A 21,946-nucleotide genomic window follows, 5' to 3' on the forward strand; every position below is an offset into this window, starting at 1 on the left:
ATCGAAAACATAATATAAAATACAACTTGACACGAAATTGAAGAAACAAAAGTATAACAATATTATAGAATAGTAAAACATACAATATATTTAGTGAATTAGTAATTTATATATATATTTTTTATTGTCATATATGTAAAAATTACAATTTTAAAAAATATAATTAAAAACAAAAATGAAAACATAAAATACATATAAATTGTTATATATTAACACGTTTCTATGATTTTTTTTTTATAAGATATGACATCTGAGATGTTTAATCGCAAGAAAATAAAATACACTAAAAGAAAGTATTTATGAAAAGAAAATAGAATTTGAGAAAATAAAAGTTATTTTAGGGAACAGAAAATAAGAAAGCGCGAGTCTTTCCAAATCTGTTACGAAGAATAGATGTGATCTCCACGTGTACACACCTGTAATTGCTGAACACGTGGGGTTTTCTTGGTTTTTCGTATTCTTGAACGCATATATATACAAGACAGCATCCCAGAACTTTACACGCTAAATTCTAAACTGAAAGCCCGTGATCGTGGTAGGAAGAAAACGATCAGAATGTTGAAGCTTTTGGTTAGAGCAGCTAGGGTTTCAACTTCACGCAACCACAGTGGCTTTGCTGCTTTCAGTTTTTCTAGGTATCTCCTTCTACTTTCCCCTGGAATTTCACCATGGATTCGAGTTTGATCCTCGTTTAGTTTCTGAGATTTAACTTAATCGATTCGATACTCAGCCTGTTCTGTGAAACGGTTGAAATGTGCTCTTTGGAAATTATATTCTTTCGACGATAGACTTGGTTTCTCTTGTTAAACGATGTTAGAAATTTACATTCTTACATGCATTTAGGTTTCTCTCACCAGACAAGAGAAGAAAAATGATCTTGGAAATTTAATTCTTTCGACGATAGACTTGGTTTCTCTCGTTTAACGATGTTAGAAATTTATATTCTTACATGCATTTAGGTTTCTCTCAACAGACACGAGAAAAAAAATGATATTGTACTTTATGGTTAAGTCGTTTTCTGCTTACAACAGCGATGTATACGACGATTTTGAAATGTTAGTTCTGTATATAAAAATTAGTAACTAAGGATTTAGGACTAAGCCATTTAGTTTATCATTTCCTAAGCTGAGTGCTGTCCAGAAATTAACAAGGCTAACATTAGAAAATGTATTCATTGATTTATTTGTAACGTAATCACTCTTTCTTAATCTGCTATGTCTATTCAAACTGACTGGGTTAGATCATTTTTTGGAATTCAGGTCAAGAGCAACTGGAGCATTGTTTTATTTTATATTGTTTAGACAAATAACTCATAGAAATGCTAGCAAAGTCATTCTGTAATTTCATACATTTCACTTCTTGAAAATAAAATTTCAAAGATAAAGTAATAGCTTTAACTGGTAACTCTATTTTATTTCGTTTATTTTGTTTTACACTATCTGTTTATTACTTTATTTCATTACTATAGATTTTAAATTGTGTTTTTTGAGCGCTGAATTCATATTTTTACATTATGTAGTAGATGTGTTCATTCATTGCAATTTGCAACTGTAGAAGCAGAAGAGGTATCAGGTTCTAAGCCTGCTGAAGTTTTGAACCTGGGTATGCATCCTGACTTTTGATGTTTTTGTTCTTTGCATATAGGCATTAGTACCCTTATGAATGTCATAATACTCTGTGATAAATTTGGTGCTCCAAAATTTGAAAAGGGTTACCATCATAAAATGGGGTTAAATCCTTTTCCATCTACATTTTTCATGATTCCGCCTCCAAGGTGTCAAACCTGCTTATCAAGTTTTCTTTCAAATTCAAAAGCAGTTTGGTAAATATTATGTTCATCAAAGAATTTGAAATGTGATGGAAACGAAAGGATTCCTGAATGTTTTTCTCATAATTCTTCCACATATCAAAATCTAAATGGTACTGAGTGTTATTGTAAATTTCTGCACCACATATTTATAAAGTACATTAATTTTTTTTTATCAAACTTCTTGTGCTGTGATTTGTTGGCTATCACTCTGAATGTATTATCTCCACTTTCAGTGCAAGGTAAATGGGTAGGATCTTCAAATTGGAATACAATTCTAGATCCCCTAAATGGAGACTCATTTATTAATGTTGCTGAAGTGGACGAAACAGGCATTCAGGTGCATCCCTGTAATGTATTATTTGCATTGTTAACTAATATTTATTTTGAAATATGTTCCACTGATTGCACAAGTAAAGAACTGCTGCTTAGTGAGAATTCAGCTCTATATGTTCAAGGCTGTATTCTTTTTATTCCTTACTCATCCCTCAAACTAAGAAATATAAGGCGTTTATTAGTCACCACCCACCAGACCTGTTTTTTTGAATAAGAGGTTCAAGTTCAACCCTTAAACCTCTGTTTGTGAGACAGGGTTTCTATCACCTTGTGAAAAATGGAAAGAAATAAATTTCTATTTGAAGGCTATTTATGATTTTGTACTTGATTGGAATTCAACAGTAGTTTGATATTGACTAAATTTTTCCTTTTGTTTGACTTATCAGCCCTTTGTGGAAAGCTTGTCCAGCTGTCCCAAACATGGTGTACATAATCCTTTTAAGGCACCAGAGAGGTAGGTGCAGAGATTCCTTTGTATCTCTTCTTCATTTTCTTTGTAGAAATAGAAACATATAAAAAAAAATTTGTTGGATTTATTTATGTTTGTCTTGGTCAAAATGAAAAAAAATGATGGGATCCTCATCCTACAGTGTAATGCTTTACGTTGTCTATTATAGGACTGTTGCCCTAATGGCATTTTGCTGCGGAGTTATGCATAGGGGGATGATACAGCATTTTTGGTATTTTTGTCTTGATTAATCCCAGAGGTTACAGCATTTTTGGTAAATGATACAGCAGTTTTCTGGATAGCGAATAACATGACAAATTAGTTGATTTTCTTTTGAAACGGAAACGTGATGTGATTTTCAGATTATTAGTTTGTTAGGTGTGATTGGAAATGCGTAGGGGTGTTTCCATAATTCCTGACTTACCAATGGTTGGAAGGTAGAATGAACTTCGTAGCCGATTGGTTTTGAACTTCTGCTAAGAGGAGTAGCTAAAATACATGGAACCCTGGTATTCGAAAGCCACCTATGATAAGAATGAGAATAAATAAACTTTCTAATGTCACAGCTTTCATTTTCACTCCAAAAAAGCAACTGAGTTGGGCATTTTAGTTACTAGTATTTTATGCATTAGAGCATGATATCAATGCTCATGCTCTTATTTTGACTATCTTTATGAAATTTAATTTGGTTTTTGCTATAAATGTTTTGCAGATATCTCATGTATGGAGATATATCTACTAAGGCAGCTCACATGCTATCACTTCCTAAGGTTTCAAATTCAAGAAAGATTTTTTAAATTTTATCGTTATTCTTTTAATGTTACTTCATTATGTATTGTTCCCTATTGTATTCAACGTTAACTTTTCTTTAATTGGATGCTTTAAATAATTTATACTACATGGCCTTCAGGTTTCAGATTTTTTTACAAGGTTAATACAAAGAGTTTCTCCAAAGAGCTACCAGCAGGCTTTTGCTGAAGTGTACGTGACACAAAAGTTTCTGGAGAATTTTTGCGGGGATCAGGTATATCAAAATAAGACATGCTAGTGCTAAATAAATGAAAATATGCCATTCTTTGTATAGAACGATGGAAGAATCTAAATTACACATTGACTGATAGATATTAATCAATTTCCTATCTTTTGTTGATGCTTAGATTCCTCATTAGTGAAAGAAAAGAATTTAACACTGATTTATGCACATGTGCAGAGACACTTACACATAAGCTCACAATTCCTGTTATGATTTTTTCTTTGTTGTTTCATCTTGACAGGTTCGTTTCCTAGCAAGGTCTTTTGCCGTACCTGGAAATCATCTTGGGCAGCAAAGTCATGGTTTTCGTTGGCCATATGGTCCTGTAAGTCATGATTATAATTGATATGCGTGATATACTGTCATACTATGTCCTAAAGGCAAAAAAATGAGTCTGTCATTCTCTCATAAACAGTGCTTTGTTTTGTGTATCAAAATTATCAATTACCTTGTGGTCACACAAGTCAGTTTATGAGTAATTGGTTAAGTGTGCTCTAAGGGATGGAAGGAAGAAAAATAAAAGTAACTGTTCCAATATAAAACCTAGTAAAATATAATAATTCTGTGACTTCAAGTTATTATTAAAAAGGTGGATTATGGTGTAACTGTTAGTATGTGAATAAAGACTTGATGACCTTGGCAGGAGTTGCTGATTTCCCTTTGGTTCTTTAGGTCTTTTATCCCAAAAAGGAAAAAAAAAGAACATTACATAGAATTTCAGTAAGTTACATATGATAATATTGCAAAACCCTGGATTCAGGTATTCTTACGTACTAGAAAACTTAAGTCTTTTATGAGGTAAACTCTCTGATTGCTATCTTTGATCAAAGGTAGATTTTGTCTTCTACAAAAAAGTTTATGCTTTATAGATGTGACTTGACTTCTACTTAAGAAGAGACATTAAAAATAATGAGACGCTTTCTTATTTTGAATTGAATTTTGCTTAGATTAGTGATGCAATGTGGAGAAGTTTTAGAGTTTTTCTTGAGTGCCTGATTTAGACTTTTTTTAACACTATAAACACTCACCTTTCACTCCTACTGTAATCTTAAAGCTGAAATTCTGTTCTGTAGGTGGCAATTATTACTCCTTTTAATTTTCCCTTGGAGATTCCCGTCCTTCAATTGATGGGTGCACTTTATATGGGCAACAAACCAGTCCTTAAAGTTGATAGCAAGGTGAGTTCTTTGGGCAATGATTTTGGGATACTTTATGACATTGCATCTAATTCAAAATTCATACAGGACTAGCTTTAAGGCTGCATTGAATATTAATTGCAATCAATTATGATGAAAATAGTTGTGATGCGAAGTTTTTATAGCTGTGTGCATTTATGTGTGTTAGGGAGGGGTTCATGCCTAAAGAAACCATTGTATTTATTACTTTTTCACATTCTTGTTTTGGCCCTTTCAAACTGTTTGATTTCTGAAATGTTAATCCTTCTAATTCTGAGTATTTTTTACTATTGTTCTAGGTGAGCATTGTCATGGAACAAATGTTGCGCCTGCTTCATACCTGTGGCTTACCTGTGGAAGATGTAGACTTCATAAATTCAGATGGAAAGATAATGAACAAGCTGTTACTGGAGGTTGTTTGTTCATCCAATGGTTTGATTTTGTATTACATTCATGATTCTATTTGATGATGATCTCAATGTTAACTCATATTGACCTCTATTTATAATTTTGTCGGATGATATTTGTACATGGTTACATGTTCCTTTTGTAATATGATATCGGATCATGAAGTAGTATTAAATTTACAGGCAAATCCACGAATGACCCTTTTTACTGGTAGCTCAAGAGTGGCTGAGAAGTTGGCGGTTGATTTGAAGGGCCGTGTTAAATTGGAAGATGCTGGATTTGACTGGAAAATACTGGGTCCTGATGTCCATGAGGTTTCTTACAAAATATTTTTGGATATCATAAAGGCACTAATTCAATTTCAGTTCCATAATAGTTTCTTTATGGTTTCTTGGTTCAGGAAGATTACACTGCGTGGGTATGTGATCAAGATGCATATGCATGCAGTGGTCAGAAATGCTCGGCCCAATCATTATTATTTATGCATGAGGTTTGTCACATTGGATATCTTGCAAACTTCATTCGTGATTAAATGACCCCAAGAACTACTGTGAAAATGTACATCGGCTTAGTACTTTATAAAATGCACTTATGTATTGTTTTTACTAACTTCACGGCCTCAATCTCTCTGGTTCAGAACTGGTCTAAAACTTCCTTGCTATCTAAGATGAAAGATCTTGCTGAAAGAAGAAAGCTGACAGACCTGACAATCGGCCCAGTCCTCACAGTAAGTATTAGATGTCTGTCATTTTCCCTTTTAGTAATTGAACTTGGATATGACATTTAAAGTTGTTTTTGTGACAATCTATGATGGATAATATATGCAATGTTATCAGAACTGGACGTACCATCAGCTGTCATGGTACCAAGTCAATATAGTACCTGTTGAACCAGTAGGCCGTTGCTTAAACACATGAACCGATATTTATTAAAAATATAAATTGTGGAGAAAATTTAGTTATATAAATTGACTGTCATATACTTTCCAATCAAATGTCTTAGCTTGGTGGTTATAATTCCTTTTACATTGTCTAGAACTGGTGTTTGTATCTCACTCCATGCACTAATTTTTTACTTCAAATTTTAGAATTTAAAATTTGATTCTCCCTGGAGCCGAGTTAAAAGAAGTTGAATGCAATTCCCCTTTGAAAGACAAACTGAATTATATGAATGGATTTTATGTATGTGCAATGTAATAGTTTCAATTGTCATCCTTTAATCCCTTTACTTAACATTTACAAAATGCATAAGCTATCCGTGCTTTTCTGTAATGATTAAAGAAGGGAGAGAGGTGAGGTGAGTGGGAGGAAAACATAATAAGGGTCTGCTTGCAGGTTAACTACCAAATGTCGCCAGCTCTGCCATTGATTTAGACCCGTCTTTAGAAATTAGTACATTAATTCGACATTACTAATAAATGTCTAACCTTAGTATATTCAAAAAGAAATTATTTTTTGGAAAACTGTTTATATCCAAATAGGATGTTCTGATATTTATTTACTGTTTAATTTACTTGATTTGGAGTTCTTCATGATTTTTCATCTTATATGTTGCAGGTTACTACTGATTCAATGCTTGAACATGTCAATAAGTTGCTTGAGATACCAGGATCAAAGCTGCTTTTTGGAGGTCGACCCTTGGAGGATCATTCAATTCCGTCTATTTATGGTGCAATTAAACCAACAGCTGTTTATGTTCCTCTTGAAGAAATTATGAAGGATAAGAATTTTGAGCTTGTGACAAAAGAAATATTTGGACCCTTTCAGGTACGGAAAAGGAGACTAAATATATGAAAATAAAGTTTGCAGATGCATATTTGAAAAAAAAAAAGTTTATTCTATTGCTACGTAAATAATTTTTTTTATATTTTTTCAGATTGTGACCGATTACAAAAATAGTGAACTATCAGTTGTATTGGATGCTTTGGAAAGAATGCATAACCATTTAACAGCTGCTGTAGTTTCAAACGATCCTTTATTTTTACAGGTAAGAATTTGATCAGATTTTTAATGTATGTCCCACTCCTATCAATTGCTCATTTTAATCATGAAATCATTAACTCCTCGCGTTTTCATATGTGATTCATGAAATAAAATTATAGAGGTTTAGACTATTGGACTATTTATCTATACTGCACATATGTAAAAATATGTTCTGTATAATAGATCAAATTGCCTGCAAGATTTTGTGGTAATTAGAGTTCAACTCCAAAAGCTTAGATGACTTGTCTGCCGAGCACATAAATAAGTGTGATATGAAATTTTCTGAAACATTATCATGATTTGCAGGAAGTTATTGGCAAGTCGGTAAATGGTACTACTTATGCTGGTTTAAGAGCAAGAACAACTGGAGCACCGCAGAATCACTGGTAATTTGATTTTTTTTTAAATTATTTTACTTGTGAATAAATAATTAATGATGTTTTGTTGAAACTAATAATTTCATTACAGGTTTGGACCCGCTGGTGATGCAAGAGGTGCAGGAATTGGAACACCAGAGGCCATAAAACTTGTATGGTCTTGTCACAGAGAAGTTATCTATGATTATGGGCCGGTGCCAAAGAATTGGGAAATTCCTCCATCTACTTGAAAACAAATTCCTATGATAGGAATAGTAGGAATGCAAGACTAGGATTCTATTTGTGGCAGAAACATTGAGATTAAGATTGTAAGTTAGGAGGAAGTATGTTAACATGTATGCCACAAAACCCTCAACATTTTTAGATTTTTCAATAAATTTATGGAAATTGAGTTTTGATTAGGGTTTTTTTATTACTAATATATTATTGTGCTTATCATTGATTGAGGTTCTGACATGATAAAATGAAGCAACTTCTATTGATGCCAAACATACTTGAATAAATCATGAAAAATCAGCTTGAATTTTAATTGATTATTGTCACAATCTCATATTTTATTATCAACTATCAATATATGTATAGTGAAATCAAAATTTAATTATTTCTCATTTTAATTATCATCAAATTGAAGTTGATGAATTTATGATAAATCATGTTATATCATTCCATGGATAAAAATTATTTCTTGAGCTCAAAATTTAAGTGACCATTTATGGAACACCTCCTATTCTGAAACTATCCAAATAAATCTGTCAAAAATAATTTGAATATTTCGAAAACACACATAAATGTAAACCAACCTTACCAACTACTTCTTAATATGTTTTTTTTTAAGTTGTGACAACTTTATTCTTTAAACTATTCACCTATAAAAGAAGTACCCACTCTTACCTGGAGCCAATTTAAAATCATATTTTCTATTGATCAACACCTTCTGCATCAAATTGATTGAACCACCAACTTTGAATTTCATTATATTTTACTATAACACACTTTTATTGTAATAAAATAATCATGTATCTTTATAAGTATATCCTTTCTTATTTTTAATAATATAAAGAACCCAAAGAAATTTAATTTTTTTATACCAAAAACCAATTTCAACTACGAAGACAAGTTGTGTAAATTGTTGTGAGGCTAAGTCTTACTGCATGATGATTGAATTAAAAAATCTCAACCTATCCAAAAGTTCTAAACAATATACACAACTTCAATAGAACTGAAGATGTTACATTCGAACAAGATGTTAATATTTTATTAAAGTCATTATATTTAAATACGACAAAGTAAAATTAATTAACAAAAGTTATCATTGTTATATTCCATTTTTGTTGATTAATTTTGTATTGAAGACGTGCATTACTTTTCCTTAAAAAGATGAAGTCGTATTTCTTATTCACAATTTCAATCAATCAACAACTACTAGTTAAACAACTACTAGTTAAACAAGGCAAAGCCATGTACAATAAACATCGATGAAAATTTTACAATTAAAGTTATTTTTACATCTACGTCTTATTTATTGATTTTAAGTAGGGGTGGCAATATAGTGAACCCATCTTGCATAGGCCCGTCCTGTACTTGACTCGCTTGTGGGCTGATTTTTCTAGCCCGCATAAGAGTTGGTTTGTAAAGAAATATTTTAAAAAAATTAAATAAAACTTTTGAATTTATATTTATTTAGATGCATTATGTAAATGTTCTCATAATATTATTTTCATGAGACATGCATAGTAAGATGTTATTAAAAATTTCAGAATATGAAATATAAGGCTACATGAAGAAAATATGGAGGTGCAGAAAAAATGTATACATTTTAAAGTTATGTGGGGTGAGCCTAAGCGGGCCGGTGGGTTAAAATAAGTAACCTGACCCGTGTTTTTTTCAGCGGGCCGCGAGCCAGCCTGCTCAACCCACACACTTTGCCACTCCTAATTTCAAGGTCTAACTAAAGTAGTGTTTGATAAACACAACTTTTCTTATATAAAATTATACACACTAAATACGAATTACTTGTTTTTATATTTTTTAAAAATTATGTTTATTATAGTAATTTTTTTACAATATTACGCTAAAATGGTAAAAAAAACAATGTTATCATAATCAATAAACTATTATTATATTATTAACATGGTTAAAATTATCACTAAAATAACCCACCATATTAAAAAGTGAACTTTAAACTTAACTCAACATTATAGAATCGACTTATAATGTGAGGTTTGCACCTATTTATATATTATGAAATATTTTTTTATCTATAGTTGATGTGAGATTTCCAATACTACCACTAATGTGTTAAGTTAAATTTAATGGTATTTTTTTAATGATAATTAAAGTATATTTTTTTTTAAATTATGTACTCTACTAATATATATTCTTTTCAATATGTTATCGTCATCTCTTTAACATTAAATTTTAAATTTTCTTCAAAATTCAATAAATTAAGTATTTTTTATAGTTTGTTTGATCAAGAGTGTCAACGTAAATAATTGACTTGAAGATAAAATAATAAAAAGTAAAGTAATTTGATTTGATGAAAAAATAATAAATTTAATTAATTTTTTATTAATAAATGTGATTAATTTGATTGAATGAATGAAGACTTGATAAAAAAAAATTATGCACATTAGTAGAATAAATTAACTATATCTTTTAATTGTTATTTATAATTTTATTAAATAATTACTTCTTATGAAATCATACCACAATTTATTCTTATCAAATACTAATAAAAGATCTTTTGATTGTTTACTATATTACATAATTATTTTATTTTATTTCTATCAAATAAACTATAAATCCTTTATTTTATTTTTATCCCTCTTTATTCTCTTTCCTCAATGTAAACAATCTTATTTTTTTTACTTCTATGATAATCCAAACGCACTTTTTAATAAGTAAAAAAATTTCCCTAAATAAAAACTCAGCTCTGATTTTAAAAAATTCTGAACTTATAACTAGAAGTCATTTTGAATTGCGCCTAAACATATAAAACTACTAAAGACCTGAATGGAATGTTTGATATGAGGATATCATAATTAGTGATATCAAATTTAAACAGGGTAGGGTTATCTCAAGTATGAGAAAATAAAGTAATATCTCAAAAATAATAATTAAACTTGCTAAATTATTGAAATCTAGCTAGTTACCTTTTAATCAAAATTATAATGCATATCTCCTCAATATATAGAATTATCAAAATAAATAAAAAAACATAAAACAAAAGTAAAGTAAATAAAAATATAAAAAATAATAAATATAAATAACAACAACAAAATAAACATACAACCTTAAAAACATTATTACAATAAGCAACTTAAGACTTTATAAACTATGAAAAATATAATTTGAGGATCCTTAAAATTATATACAACTTTTGATGTGATGAGTTTCAAAATAAATATATATAATAAAAAATAATTGATAAGAAAATGATAAAATAAGAAGAAGAGAGGTTTCTTAGTGTAGGTTACATGAAAAATATACAAGAAGTTTCTCTCATAAATTACACAATCTAATTAGGTAGGATATTAATCATGAGATTATATTATTATTAAAGTAATTATACATAATTGATGCAATATCGTATAATATTACATACAATAATTGCATATAATTTAATAATTATTATTTTTTTAATATAATTTGAAATTAAATAATATAAAAAAATAATATTAATGAGAGTTGTAATGTGATGATATAAAAAAGTGAATTGTCCATCTATCATTACCCATAAACTATTATGTTATTAATTAAAAAAAAAAATACAGAATAGAACATTAAATAAATGATACAAGTTTAAGCAATTATAATTATAACTATGATTACAAAATATCAAATATAATATTTTTTTATAATAAATTTGTTACAAAATGTAAAAGAATATTTTGATTAATTAATATTTTTCCCGTTTAATTAACATATGCGTATATAACTTTTAAAGATTACAAAAATGAAAAAATATTTAAAAATAAAATGATTATTGTAGATTAAAATGACAAAACCCTAAATCCTGGCATCGCAACAGAGAGGGGAAAGGCTGTTCCACCATTTGGTTCTTATTGCCGACAGAGAGGAAAAAATAGTCGCTCCTCCGTTTTGCTGTTCTACTTTGGTCTCTATCAACTGCCACCTTTCTTCGGATTCCTTATAGTTTTCTTAATCTTATTTTCAATTCTTTCTGTATCTTCCTCTATTCCGCTTTCTTCTGTCAACGCCCGTCAAATACCCTTCCAATTGCGCCTGTGACTGTTGCAGAGGTAACTCTTTATTCTCCGTCTCCTCAAGCCTTGTTCTCTCTGGTTCTTAATGAAAAGTTTCGATTTTTATTTTCATCCTGTGCTTGCGTTCTATGTGTTTGTGTTAATGCTCGTGGGTCTTTGACATTGCCAAAAGGTTGTTGCTGGTGATTCAGTCCTTTTCATCTGGCATATGTAATTCTGATATTTATATTTACCTGGCTTATTGGAGATTCAACTCTTTTCTATTATCCCTGGTCATCTAGTCTGTTAAATCTGTATGATACAAAAGTTTTAGTTACAGATAGTTTATTTTCACTAAAAATAAATTTGTTGGAGGGCATTGCCTAGAGTGTTGTACATGTATTAGTTCTCCTTTATTTTAAAATAATTCTTGTCTGTGGGAGCCTCTTGACCTGATAAATATTTATTATCTCACTAACCTGCTTGTATAGCAATATGGACAGTAATTGCATATATTGTATACACACTGGGTGCATGATCAAAACATACTAAAAAGAACTATAAGATATTGTGGTGTGGTGGTAAGGTAACTATTTTTCCTGTTCTTTTTATTTGGAGTTGAAAAAATCAATTATGCTAGGGCATATGAGAAATATTCGAAAAAAAAAATGTTTTTGTCGTGTGACTTAGTGAGACAATTGACTTGGTTAATTACTTAGGTCCCTTTTACTTCTTTGGAGAAATTAAAAATGGTCTACGATAATTCGAAGTTTTAAAGTTCCATCTTTTTTTAAAATAGTCCCTGTCATCCTATGATGGTAGGGTGGATTTAGGGACTTTTTATTTTTGGTTATTGCACATGATTCCATCCCATTTTTAGCAGTGAAAATAAATATGTTGAACTTGGATCCCTTTAAATTTAGATAGATTCGTGTGTAGTTCTGACACCAACAGTTGCGGCCGTAGCAATCGTGTTATGAGCTTCTGATTGTAACTACTAAACCATACCCTCTTTCTCTTTAGCTTTCCTTGAGTTTGGATTCTGTTCTGTCATCTTATTTACTGTACTGATTCGTTGGTTTCTAACGATTGTTACTTAACAGCTTTTGATATGTCATTCAATGCCACCTTCACTACTTATTAGAGATTCTATATGTTTAATTTTTTTTTCTCAACCATATAGTAACTGTTTTTATTTCTGCTGATAAATAGAATGAATTCCTTTTCTGTATAGTGTCCTCAGGCTGAGTGTTTGAGGTTTATTTTTCTGTTTGCTTTGCAGGAATCTGGAAATTTCAATCATGACTTTGTTAGAAGTAATTAAGGATGCTTCAATCAATTCAAAACCGCTTGATTTACCTTTGGACTACCCAATTGTTCTGAACCCAGACAGTGTCTTACCCAAGTTAAAGGCCGAAGTTAAAGAAGAATCTTCTTCATCACTCGTAAGGCCCCTTATTGGGTGGCATATTCCGCTAACTGATGCTGAGATCATTGACATTAACAAAAAGTTCTTTACAGAGCTGAATGCTAAGCTCACAAACACTAATAATTTGGATAAGGATGAATTTATTAGTAGTTTGAATTCTTATATGAAAAACATCAGGGACACAGTAGGAGTTGTGATTGAGGTTGATTCATCCAGTAGTGATTATTACAATATTTTAATTGATAAGCTTGGAGTATACATGGGTAAAGATGTTGTTGGCCTGGTATTGAATGGGTGTGTTTCTTTGGAGATTTGGGAAGTGGTTGGGGCTTTGATTATTAATGGTATTATTGAGCATTCTTGCTATTCGAACCTGATCACCAAGTTAGTGGAAAAAAAGCGGTCTGATTTGATCTGTTTGTGCATAAAGTATGCTTTCGATCTTGGTTCATCAGAAATACTCACCATTTTCCGGTTTTTTCTTTCTCCATCCAAAGATGCTTATGACAATATTGTAAGTGTGAAGAAGGAGTGGGAGAGGCAAGCGGTGTTAGCGATCGGGATTTTAAGTGGTAGCAAGTTGAAGAGGAAGAAATTGCTTATGGCAAAGGAGGCTTCCATTTTGCTTATGATGGCATATGATGGTTTCTCTGCGTCTGAGACTTGTTTGCATTATCTGATTGCATCATCCAACATCAATGATGTGATGCTATCCCCTTCATTCAGTAAGTTGAATGGCAAAGAATTACTAAATTTGATTCGTTATTTAGCCAAGTGGTTGAAGAAATATGAGAGGTTTCCTCAAGCAGGACCATGTCCAAGAGCCTCATCAGTTTTGCGTTTGGAGGCTTGCGATTGGGTTCCTAAACTTGAAGATGTTATAAAATGCCTTGGGTTACTGCTAGATGAGAAATTTTCTTCATTGGTGTTACATCCACTGTTTCACGAGGAGCTGAGATCAATTGAAGGAGTGGTTAGTTGTTTAACTGCTGAAGCCAAATTTTGTCACTTGATAGCTGATGCAGTGGACAAACTAAAGATCAAAGACGAAAATTTGTAAGTCTCTTCTGAAGAAGATTCATCTGATTTGTTTTTTCGCATCTTTGCTAATGATGTACCCGTACATGAACAATGGTCAATGAGCACAAATCTTTATTTTTGTATCATCTACAAAATACGTCGATAGAGACCAAAACACAACTCCTCGTCCTAATTATCCAGGATGTGTATTTTTGTGGTTAAGGATCATGATTGTCATTTCGTTTGGAGATGCATGTCTTCACACAATCTATCTTTGATATCCAGAAAAATGTTATCTTGAAAAGTGCCTTTTGTTTGTTTTATTTATTTATATTAGGATTCTATGTCCGTATATAATACTGTTCGAAGATGAAATAGGAAACCAATATCAATTGGTGATTACCAACCTTTAGCAATAGCAGTAACTTCGTAATATTAATACCATGATTTAACCTTTTTCTGAGTCACTTATTTGGTATGTGTATGCCTTGCTTTGTGATGCATATAATTTTTTTTGTGATCCACATTTCTAGTGTCACATTATGACTTGCGAGGGAGTTTTTGTATGTATGTTGCCTCGGCACAAAGCAACAGAAGGAAGGTAAGCTGAAGTGAGGTACGCCTCACAAATAATGAACTAACTGTATGGTAATCCGTTGAGATGAGTAAAAAAAGAATTGAGAAACTATTTCTTATGTTAAATATAACAATGAGTCATTTGCAGACTGTATTAATAAATTATTTTTCAAACTTAATTTAATTTGCCATAATTATCTTATTTAGGGAGTCAATGAATTTTTAAGAGTAAATTTTATTATTGTCTGTTACTTTTTAACCCAAGTTTTATGTCTTATTTCAGTGAAAATGCAAGAATATATATTATATTTGGTACTATATATTAGAGGAAAATTGGCATGAACATATTTTAACTTTATAATGTAATTGAATTTTTGGAGAGAGACATATGCAACAATTATTTAGTCTTTATAGACTACTAATTAATCTTTTTCCGGACAAATAGACTCCAACATGTATTAAGGATTGACCTTGATTTTTATTCATAACAGTCGCACTAAATAGCTTAAAGAAACTACTTAAGCTAGGTTTTCAAATCTTTTACAGATAAATGCAGTTAAAAGGTAATAGTAAAATCATTCATATTCCTCTTCAATCTCTGGTACCCTTGCTAAAACTGAACCATGATATTTCTGTTTTCAATGATTAGGAACAATAATAACATTTCAATTTTCAATTGCTTAAAACAAAATTTAAAATGATATTGATTCCACAACTTCTTGGTTTTATATATGTAATAGATTTGGTTTTACATTTTTTAAGGGGTTTATAACTACTTATACCCTGATCAACCAAAAACTACATCCCTTGACATTCAATATTAGATTCTAAGCACATACGTTTGTTTTTGTTAAGATAGGATTTATAAATAAGAGAAAAACTTTGATGATTTATGTTTGAGAAGCTCAAAATATTACTCTATTTGTAAATTAAAAAAGAGAGTATTTACTTAGTTTTATATTCAAATATTGTAGTTGAAAATAATAATTAGAAAGTGAAACTTATTAAAGTTAATCAATTATTCATTGATAAGATTGATTTTCTATTCAATAATATAAGTTAATTCTATCTTAATTATTTGACAAATAAGTTGTCTTAACATAGGATAATACCGTAGAATTATAAAAAATTAATGAATGTTTATGTTTTTTAAAAAAGTAATATGCAACCTTGTTTTATGTTCATCTAGTCATCATAAATTAACATGTACAATAAATTTATTGACTTTTATAATAATTATTTTTAAAATAGTACAAAAATAATTTTTTTTGGTGAATTTAGTCGTTCAAATTGTTACTATTAGTGAAATTCTCTTTAAAGTTAAGGAAATGATATCTAAAATTGTAAATTATATTGGTGTTTTTGACATAGTAACGGGCAATCAAATTAGTTTCTGAAATTTAGAAAAAAATAATAAAATGGTTATTGAAATTGTAAATGATATATTAATTTAGTTCCTTTGTTATTTATTGGTGTCATCTAATTTAATGTTATTAAAAAATGAATTGATATGTGAAGTGTTATAATTATAGTGACTTATTTATAATTTTAAATAGAGTGAAGAATATATTAGATTTCAAAGTTGTAATTGGTTTATCGATCTTTCATAGTACTTTTATTTTTCTTTTGCACTACATTACTGAAAAAAAATTAACTAACATTTTACTTTTTTCATCAGTGAGATTGTTGTCCGAAGTTCAAATCATTGGTTTATGATATATTTATTTTGTGTGAATTGTAGATTTTTCAACTCCAACTTTGTGTCATTATTTTATTTAAGAGTTTTCTCTCCTTTATTGTCTCACTTTCTTTGTGGGAGAAGTTGTCTATTGCTTTAGATCAATTTTTTCAATCTAGGATCCAAATAGAAACAATTAAATTGACTCAGTTTTTTAATATAATGACATCTCACATGGATTCAACTAATTAAATTTAATAATAATTGGTTTAAGTATTCAATTTATAACATTCAAATTTAATGAACCAAACCAGGCCAATTTAACACATAGATTGAAGGGTGAAAGGAAGGAAACTTGGTTTTCCTTTACTCAATTTTTATTGCACTGTTGGGCTTTAACATTTTCTCATAAGGTTTAACTTCATTGTTGGGTGAAGTTTATATACTTTTCATTTTTTTGAGTATTTAGTACAAGGCTAAACTTTTAAACCTTAAAGTAACATTCTCCAATATCTTTTTGGCACATATTTGATGAATGTAATATTCTCATCATTGATGGAAATTTCATGGTCAGATATGAAGTGGTGATAATGGTTCTAAACTACTTTAGCATTCATCATCTCATGAGTATATAAGAGATATTGACTTTGATGAGTATATATCTAACAATAATTTGTCAAATTTTCTTATTGTCGCTACAATTAGTGAGAAGACATACACATAATTTCATTGTACCCTTTCTCCAACAAATTTGAACAAATGTTCTGGGTAAGACTTAATTAAGTAAAACAGTTAGCTTTGATGAATAAATATGTTAATAAATCGATAAAATATGTTAATCGAGCTACCTTGATCTATGAAAGATTTTCAATCTCCACAAATTTCTATGTAAAGATAATTGAGGGAGATACCTTTTTAGACGTGATTCAATTAAATTAAATCCACATTCACATTAAAACAACATCACTCATATAACTCACATCTTAAACGAGCTTCAATTTTAACAAAGTGCACTCGCCTTGCAAAACTTGTTAGTTATATTAACTTACCCACACTCACAAAAATATAATTAAAAATATTTTTAATAAATTTTCCGATCAATAATATAACCACTAAATTATATAAGCAACACTTTTAATTATAAATTCAAGGATTAAAACTATATAAAACCATTAAAATTGTACAAAAGATAAATTTATATCACTTGTTGTTTATGATCCGTAGTACCATTTGATCCAATTACATGCGACCATGCAATGCTTTAGATATACGAAGACCTGGACAATGGATAACATATGAGAATTCATTCTAACTGCAAACCTTGTACCATTTCATGTAAGAATATTATGTGGCACCTCACGATTATTTATCTTATTAATTGACCAATTACCATAATTATCCTATTATATTATTGGTAATTACTTGATGGACGTAATTACTATTACCATAAATAATTAGGGTTTCTCCTTGGGTGTATTATAAATAGAGATTACCAGACAACTAAAGAGACACCCTCATATTCTAACATCACACGGCCGAAACTCATTCCCTAAAGGGATTTTCGAGCCTCTCATCTCTTTGTCTCTCTACTCGCATAATTTCATTCTAAGCGATACACCCTAAAGGGGAACCCGATCAAGATCATGTCTTCGTCCCTTAGCCATACGATCACGGGTCTACCAGGGAACCCGATCAAGATCATGTCAAGATCAAGATCACGGGTCTACCAGGTATTATTTAATCATCATTATTCTCGTTTCATTATATGATTGAGGAATCCTAATCCAATATGTGGTATCAGAGCGTTTATGTTGCTTAATCGATTCTTCTTTCGTTTTCCCTAAATTTGGAAGAAACGAGGATTTTGATTCAACCTATTGATTTTTGATGTTTTTATTTTGGTATATTATTGAACCACTTATTTTCGAAAATCCACCTTGATATCATAAAATAAATTTTAATTTTTTCGAGATCCATAATTATTTTAAGATTTTGAAAATTAAAATTTAATATGAATGTTATGTGTTCTTCATAATTTTCGTGAGTATTCCCTTATTTGGAATGAAATTAATTTTGATTCTATGTTCATCATCATTATTTGTTGTTCGTATGAATTTTCGAAAATTAGGAATAAAGAATTTTCAGAAATTAATTATTCCCTTAATTAGGAATGGATTTGATTTGATTGTGTTTTACTAAAAAAATAAGTAAAAATTGATATCATAGTCTCCAAGTTTTTTCTTATTTAGGATAGTATATTCTTGCGTTATTAATTTTCGGGTATTATTATTATTATTACTATTTTCGAAAATAGCAGTCATGTCAAACTTGGAAACATATCAATCTAATTAAAATTTTGAAGACCAAATCTAAAATCAAATCCTTAATATTTCGCTACTCACCTTATCGGGTTTACGAGTAACATATTTACGCGTTTCCTTTTATTTATCGAATTAAATATGGTAAATCTTATGATACCGTAATTATGTTTAAAAGAATACTTATTTTGTTAAACTCTTAAAAAAAAAATATTAAGTTTGACAAAATTAAAATTAAATTTTTTGCTTAAACTTAATAATAGGAGTCTCCCTTCTGTCCAATGATGATGGGTTATGTCTTGTTATTTAAGTCTAATTAAGCACCTTCACTTACTTGTGAGTACACTTAATTATTAAATATTCACATGACATTTGCCTAAAAATACAATTACTTCTATTCTGTCCAACGATGTTTGTTGCACTTGTGTTTTGCAAACTTAATATGTGCATAAACTTAAATGTTCACTTCTGTCCAAAGATGATGTGTCACATTCTTATTGCACATACCTTACTTATAATTGTTCATTATGCTTAAATAATTGGTAATTAACCAAAGTGAAAGCTGATTATTTAAGTAGAACCTAATCTAGTCTATTATTTTGATGTTATAATAGATTTTATCACAACTTCATTATCATAATGGTTCTTACTTATGTTTGCTTTAGATCTAAGTTTCCCTATGTCACTCTAACTTTTTCCTTAGCCTAAGTATCTTAATTTGTCGTCTAACCAACCCCTAATATGGAAATTGAGACCTTGACTGGTGAAAATCAGTGAAGGTTTCTTAGTCCACTTCATTATGACTTCTCTTCCTTCTGCGTTTGAAGCCTTCAAAGTCAACTATAATACTCAGAAGGACAAATGGTCCATGAGTGAGTTGATTGCTATGACTGTTCAAGAAGAAGAGTGCCTGAAGCTGGAGAAACCAGATGTTGCTTACCTCGTGGCTACTGAATTGAAGAAGCGGAAGGGCAAATTCCATTGAAAAGGAATCTAATAAGGTCCCTAAAACTGATGCAAGTGCACCCTCCAGCTCTAACAAATCCACTAGCAAGTCCTACTGCAAGTTCTGCCGCAAGGTAGGACATAAGCAGTCTAAGTGCTCAAGCTTTAAGGAGTGACTAGCTAAGAAAGGTAATCATCTAAATATGATAATTGAGTCCTTTAATTTAAATGTTCCAACCAATACTTGGTGGTTTGACTTGGTTTTATGGTTCGTGTGACCAATTCAATCCAAGGATTCCTTACAATCCAGAAGCTGGAAAGAAACCAAAGAACACTTAAGATGGGGAATGGACAAAAACTATTTGTCGAAGCTGTGGGAACCATAGAATTACTTATGAAAACTGGAAAATGTATTAAACTTTATGATACCTTATATATTCCCGAAATTACTCATAATCTTGTATCAGGACCAAAGTTAGACATTGATGGTTTTTATGTTTCCCATGGTCATGTCAAACTTACTATTTCTTTAAATTCTCAATTGTTTGGTATTGGTTTTCTGGATAATGGTCTTTATAAGTTAGAACTAGATGATAACTTCTCCAAATCTTTGTTATCATATAATATTAATGAGAACTTAACAAAGACCAAGAGAAAACGAGACTTAGAAACTTCATCCATGTTGTGGCATCAACGTTTAGGCCACATTTCACGAGATCGCTTATCTCGACTTGTGAAGGATGAAGTCTTACCATCTCTCGATTTCACTGATTTTGGAACATGTGTCAAATGCCTCAAAGGCAAAATGACATCCACGACTAAGAAAGGTGCCACTAGGAGTTCAAAATTATTAGAACTTATTCATACTGACATTAGTGGCCCTTACAGCATCGTTGGAATAATAGGACATAATTCATTTATCACTTTTATAGATGATTATTCTCGTTACATGTACTTGTATCTCATTAAGGAAAAATCTGAATCACTTACAACTTTTAAAGATTATAAAACTGAAGTTGAAAAACAACTTGATCTTCAAATAAAAGTTGTGCGATCAGATAGAGGAGGTGAATACTATGGTAGACACACTGATTTGGGACAAGCCCCTGGTCCATTTTATGAGTTTTGTAAAAGCCAGGGGATTGTGAACCAATACACCATGCCCGGTACTCCTCAACAAAACGGTGTTGCTGAAAGGAGAAACAAGACCCTAATGAACATGGTGCGTAGTATGTTAGCCAACTCCAATTTGCCCTTATTCCTCTGGACCGAGGCATTAAAAGCAGCAGTTCATATACTCAATAGAGTTCCTTCCAAATCTGTCCCTAAAACTCTTTATGAACTTTGGACTGGAAGGAAACCGAGTCTTAGATATATGAAAGTATGAGGCTGCCTTGCTGAAGCTAAAGTTTATAACCCTTTCTTAAAGAAGCTTGACATGAAAACAGTAACTTGACACTTCATCGGGTATCCCAATCACTCAAAGGGTTATAGATTTTATTGTCCTTCCCACGTCACCCGCATTGTAGAAACCAAGCATGCTCATTTCCTAGAGGATTTCAAGATCAGTGGGAGCAGTGACAATCCTTACTTGGATTTACTAGAAGTACAAGAGGCGAGGGGGGGTGGGGGGGGGGGGGGGGGAGATTTACATCGACTACTAATTTGCCTCTGATCACTCCTCTTATACCCACTGCTCGCGTCACTGCACCACTTACTCCACGCTTAGAACCTGATGCTACTCTGAATCCATCCGAGAATGAAGGCACCCTGAACGACAAACATCAATACAATGCAAAACCCGCTAATCATCTCAGGAGGTCATCTAGAACTAAAACTGCTACTAATTTTGATGATTATGTAACCTACCTGACTGAAGCAGAAATGGATGCCGGAAGGTATACTGATCCTACCTCTTACAATGAAGCCATTACTAGTGATCAGTCTTCTGAATGGAATAATGCCATGCTCGATGAGCTTGACTCCATGAAGAAAAACAATGTTTGGGATCTAGTAGAATTACCCGACGGAGTAAAACCCGTAGGAACTAAATGGGTGTTCAAAACCAAGCTAGATCAGAATGGAAACATTGAACGCTTCAAAACAAGATTGGTTGCAAAAGGGTTCACTTAGAAATGATTATCAAGAGACCTTTTCACCTGTTTCTCGAAAAGATTCCTTAAGGATTGTAATGACCCTCGTAGCTCAC

The 21,946-nt window shown here is 31.0% G+C and overlaps 2 protein-coding genes across 9 annotated transcripts; both read left to right on the forward strand.

Moving 5' to 3' along the window:
* Positions 1 to 334: 334 nt before the first annotated feature.
* On the forward strand, positions 335 to 7,967 carry ALDH12A1 (aldehyde dehydrogenase 12A1). 8 transcript variants are annotated; one of them, XM_068608578.1, is made up of 16 exons: positions 335 to 635; positions 1,520 to 1,602; positions 2,044 to 2,147; positions 2,530 to 2,597; positions 3,304 to 3,361; positions 3,502 to 3,615; positions 3,866 to 3,949; positions 4,698 to 4,802; positions 5,099 to 5,212; positions 5,390 to 5,521; positions 5,608 to 5,697; positions 5,845 to 5,934; positions 6,764 to 6,973; positions 7,083 to 7,193; positions 7,496 to 7,575; positions 7,658 to 7,967. In XM_068608578.1, exons 1-16 carry the CDS (start codon positions 556 to 558, stop codon positions 7,794 to 7,796), a joined length of 1,662 nt encoding a protein of 553 aa, XP_068464679.1. In that variant the 5' UTR covers positions 335 to 555; the 3' UTR covers positions 7,797 to 7,967. The 8 variants fall into 8 exon arrangements, with proteins under 8 accessions (XP_068464679.1, XP_068464680.1, XP_090155643.1 ...); XM_068608579.1 differs by having other exon boundaries at positions 366 to 635; positions 1,523 to 1,602; XM_090299517.1 differs by lacking the exon at positions 3,304 to 3,361 and having other exon boundaries at positions 500 to 635.
* A 3,590-nt stretch (positions 7,968 to 11,557) lies between these two features.
* On the forward strand, positions 11,558 to 14,524 carry LOC137807787 (uncharacterized). Its single transcript, XM_068608581.2, has 2 exons — positions 11,558 to 11,828; positions 13,054 to 14,524. Exon 2 carries the CDS (start codon positions 13,073 to 13,075, stop codon positions 14,258 to 14,260), a length of 1,188 nt encoding a protein of 395 aa, XP_068464682.1. The 5' UTR covers positions 11,558 to 11,828; positions 13,054 to 13,072; the 3' UTR covers positions 14,261 to 14,524.
* Positions 14,525 to 21,946: the final 7,422 nt, after the last annotated feature.

Source organism: Phaseolus vulgaris, chromosome 3 (assembly GCF_051622355.1).
Source record: "Phaseolus vulgaris cultivar YP4 chromosome 3, ASM5162235v1, whole genome shotgun sequence".
In the NCBI taxonomy this organism is placed as follows: Eukaryota; Viridiplantae; Streptophyta; class Magnoliopsida; order Fabales; family Fabaceae; genus Phaseolus; species Phaseolus vulgaris.

What these genes read in the sequence shown, in the direction of transcription:
- LOC137807787 (XM_068608581.2), top strand. Translation starts at nt 13,073, where the DNA reads ATGACTTTGTTAGAAGTAATTAAGGATGCTTCAATCAATTCAAAACCG.
- ALDH12A1 (XM_068608578.1), top strand. Translation starts at nt 556, where the DNA reads ATGTTGAAGCTTTTGGTTAGAGCAGCTAGGGTTTCAACTTCACGCAAC. An exon ending in TTCGTTGGCCATATGGTCCT is followed by an intron (nt 3,950 to 4,697) that starts GTAAGTCATGAT and finishes TCTGTTCTGTAG; the next exon opens with GTGGCAATTATTACTCCTTT. An exon ending in GGAGCACCGCAGAATCACTG is followed by an intron (nt 7,576 to 7,657) that starts GTAATTTGATTT and finishes ATTTCATTACAG; the next exon opens with GTTTGGACCCGCTGGTGATG.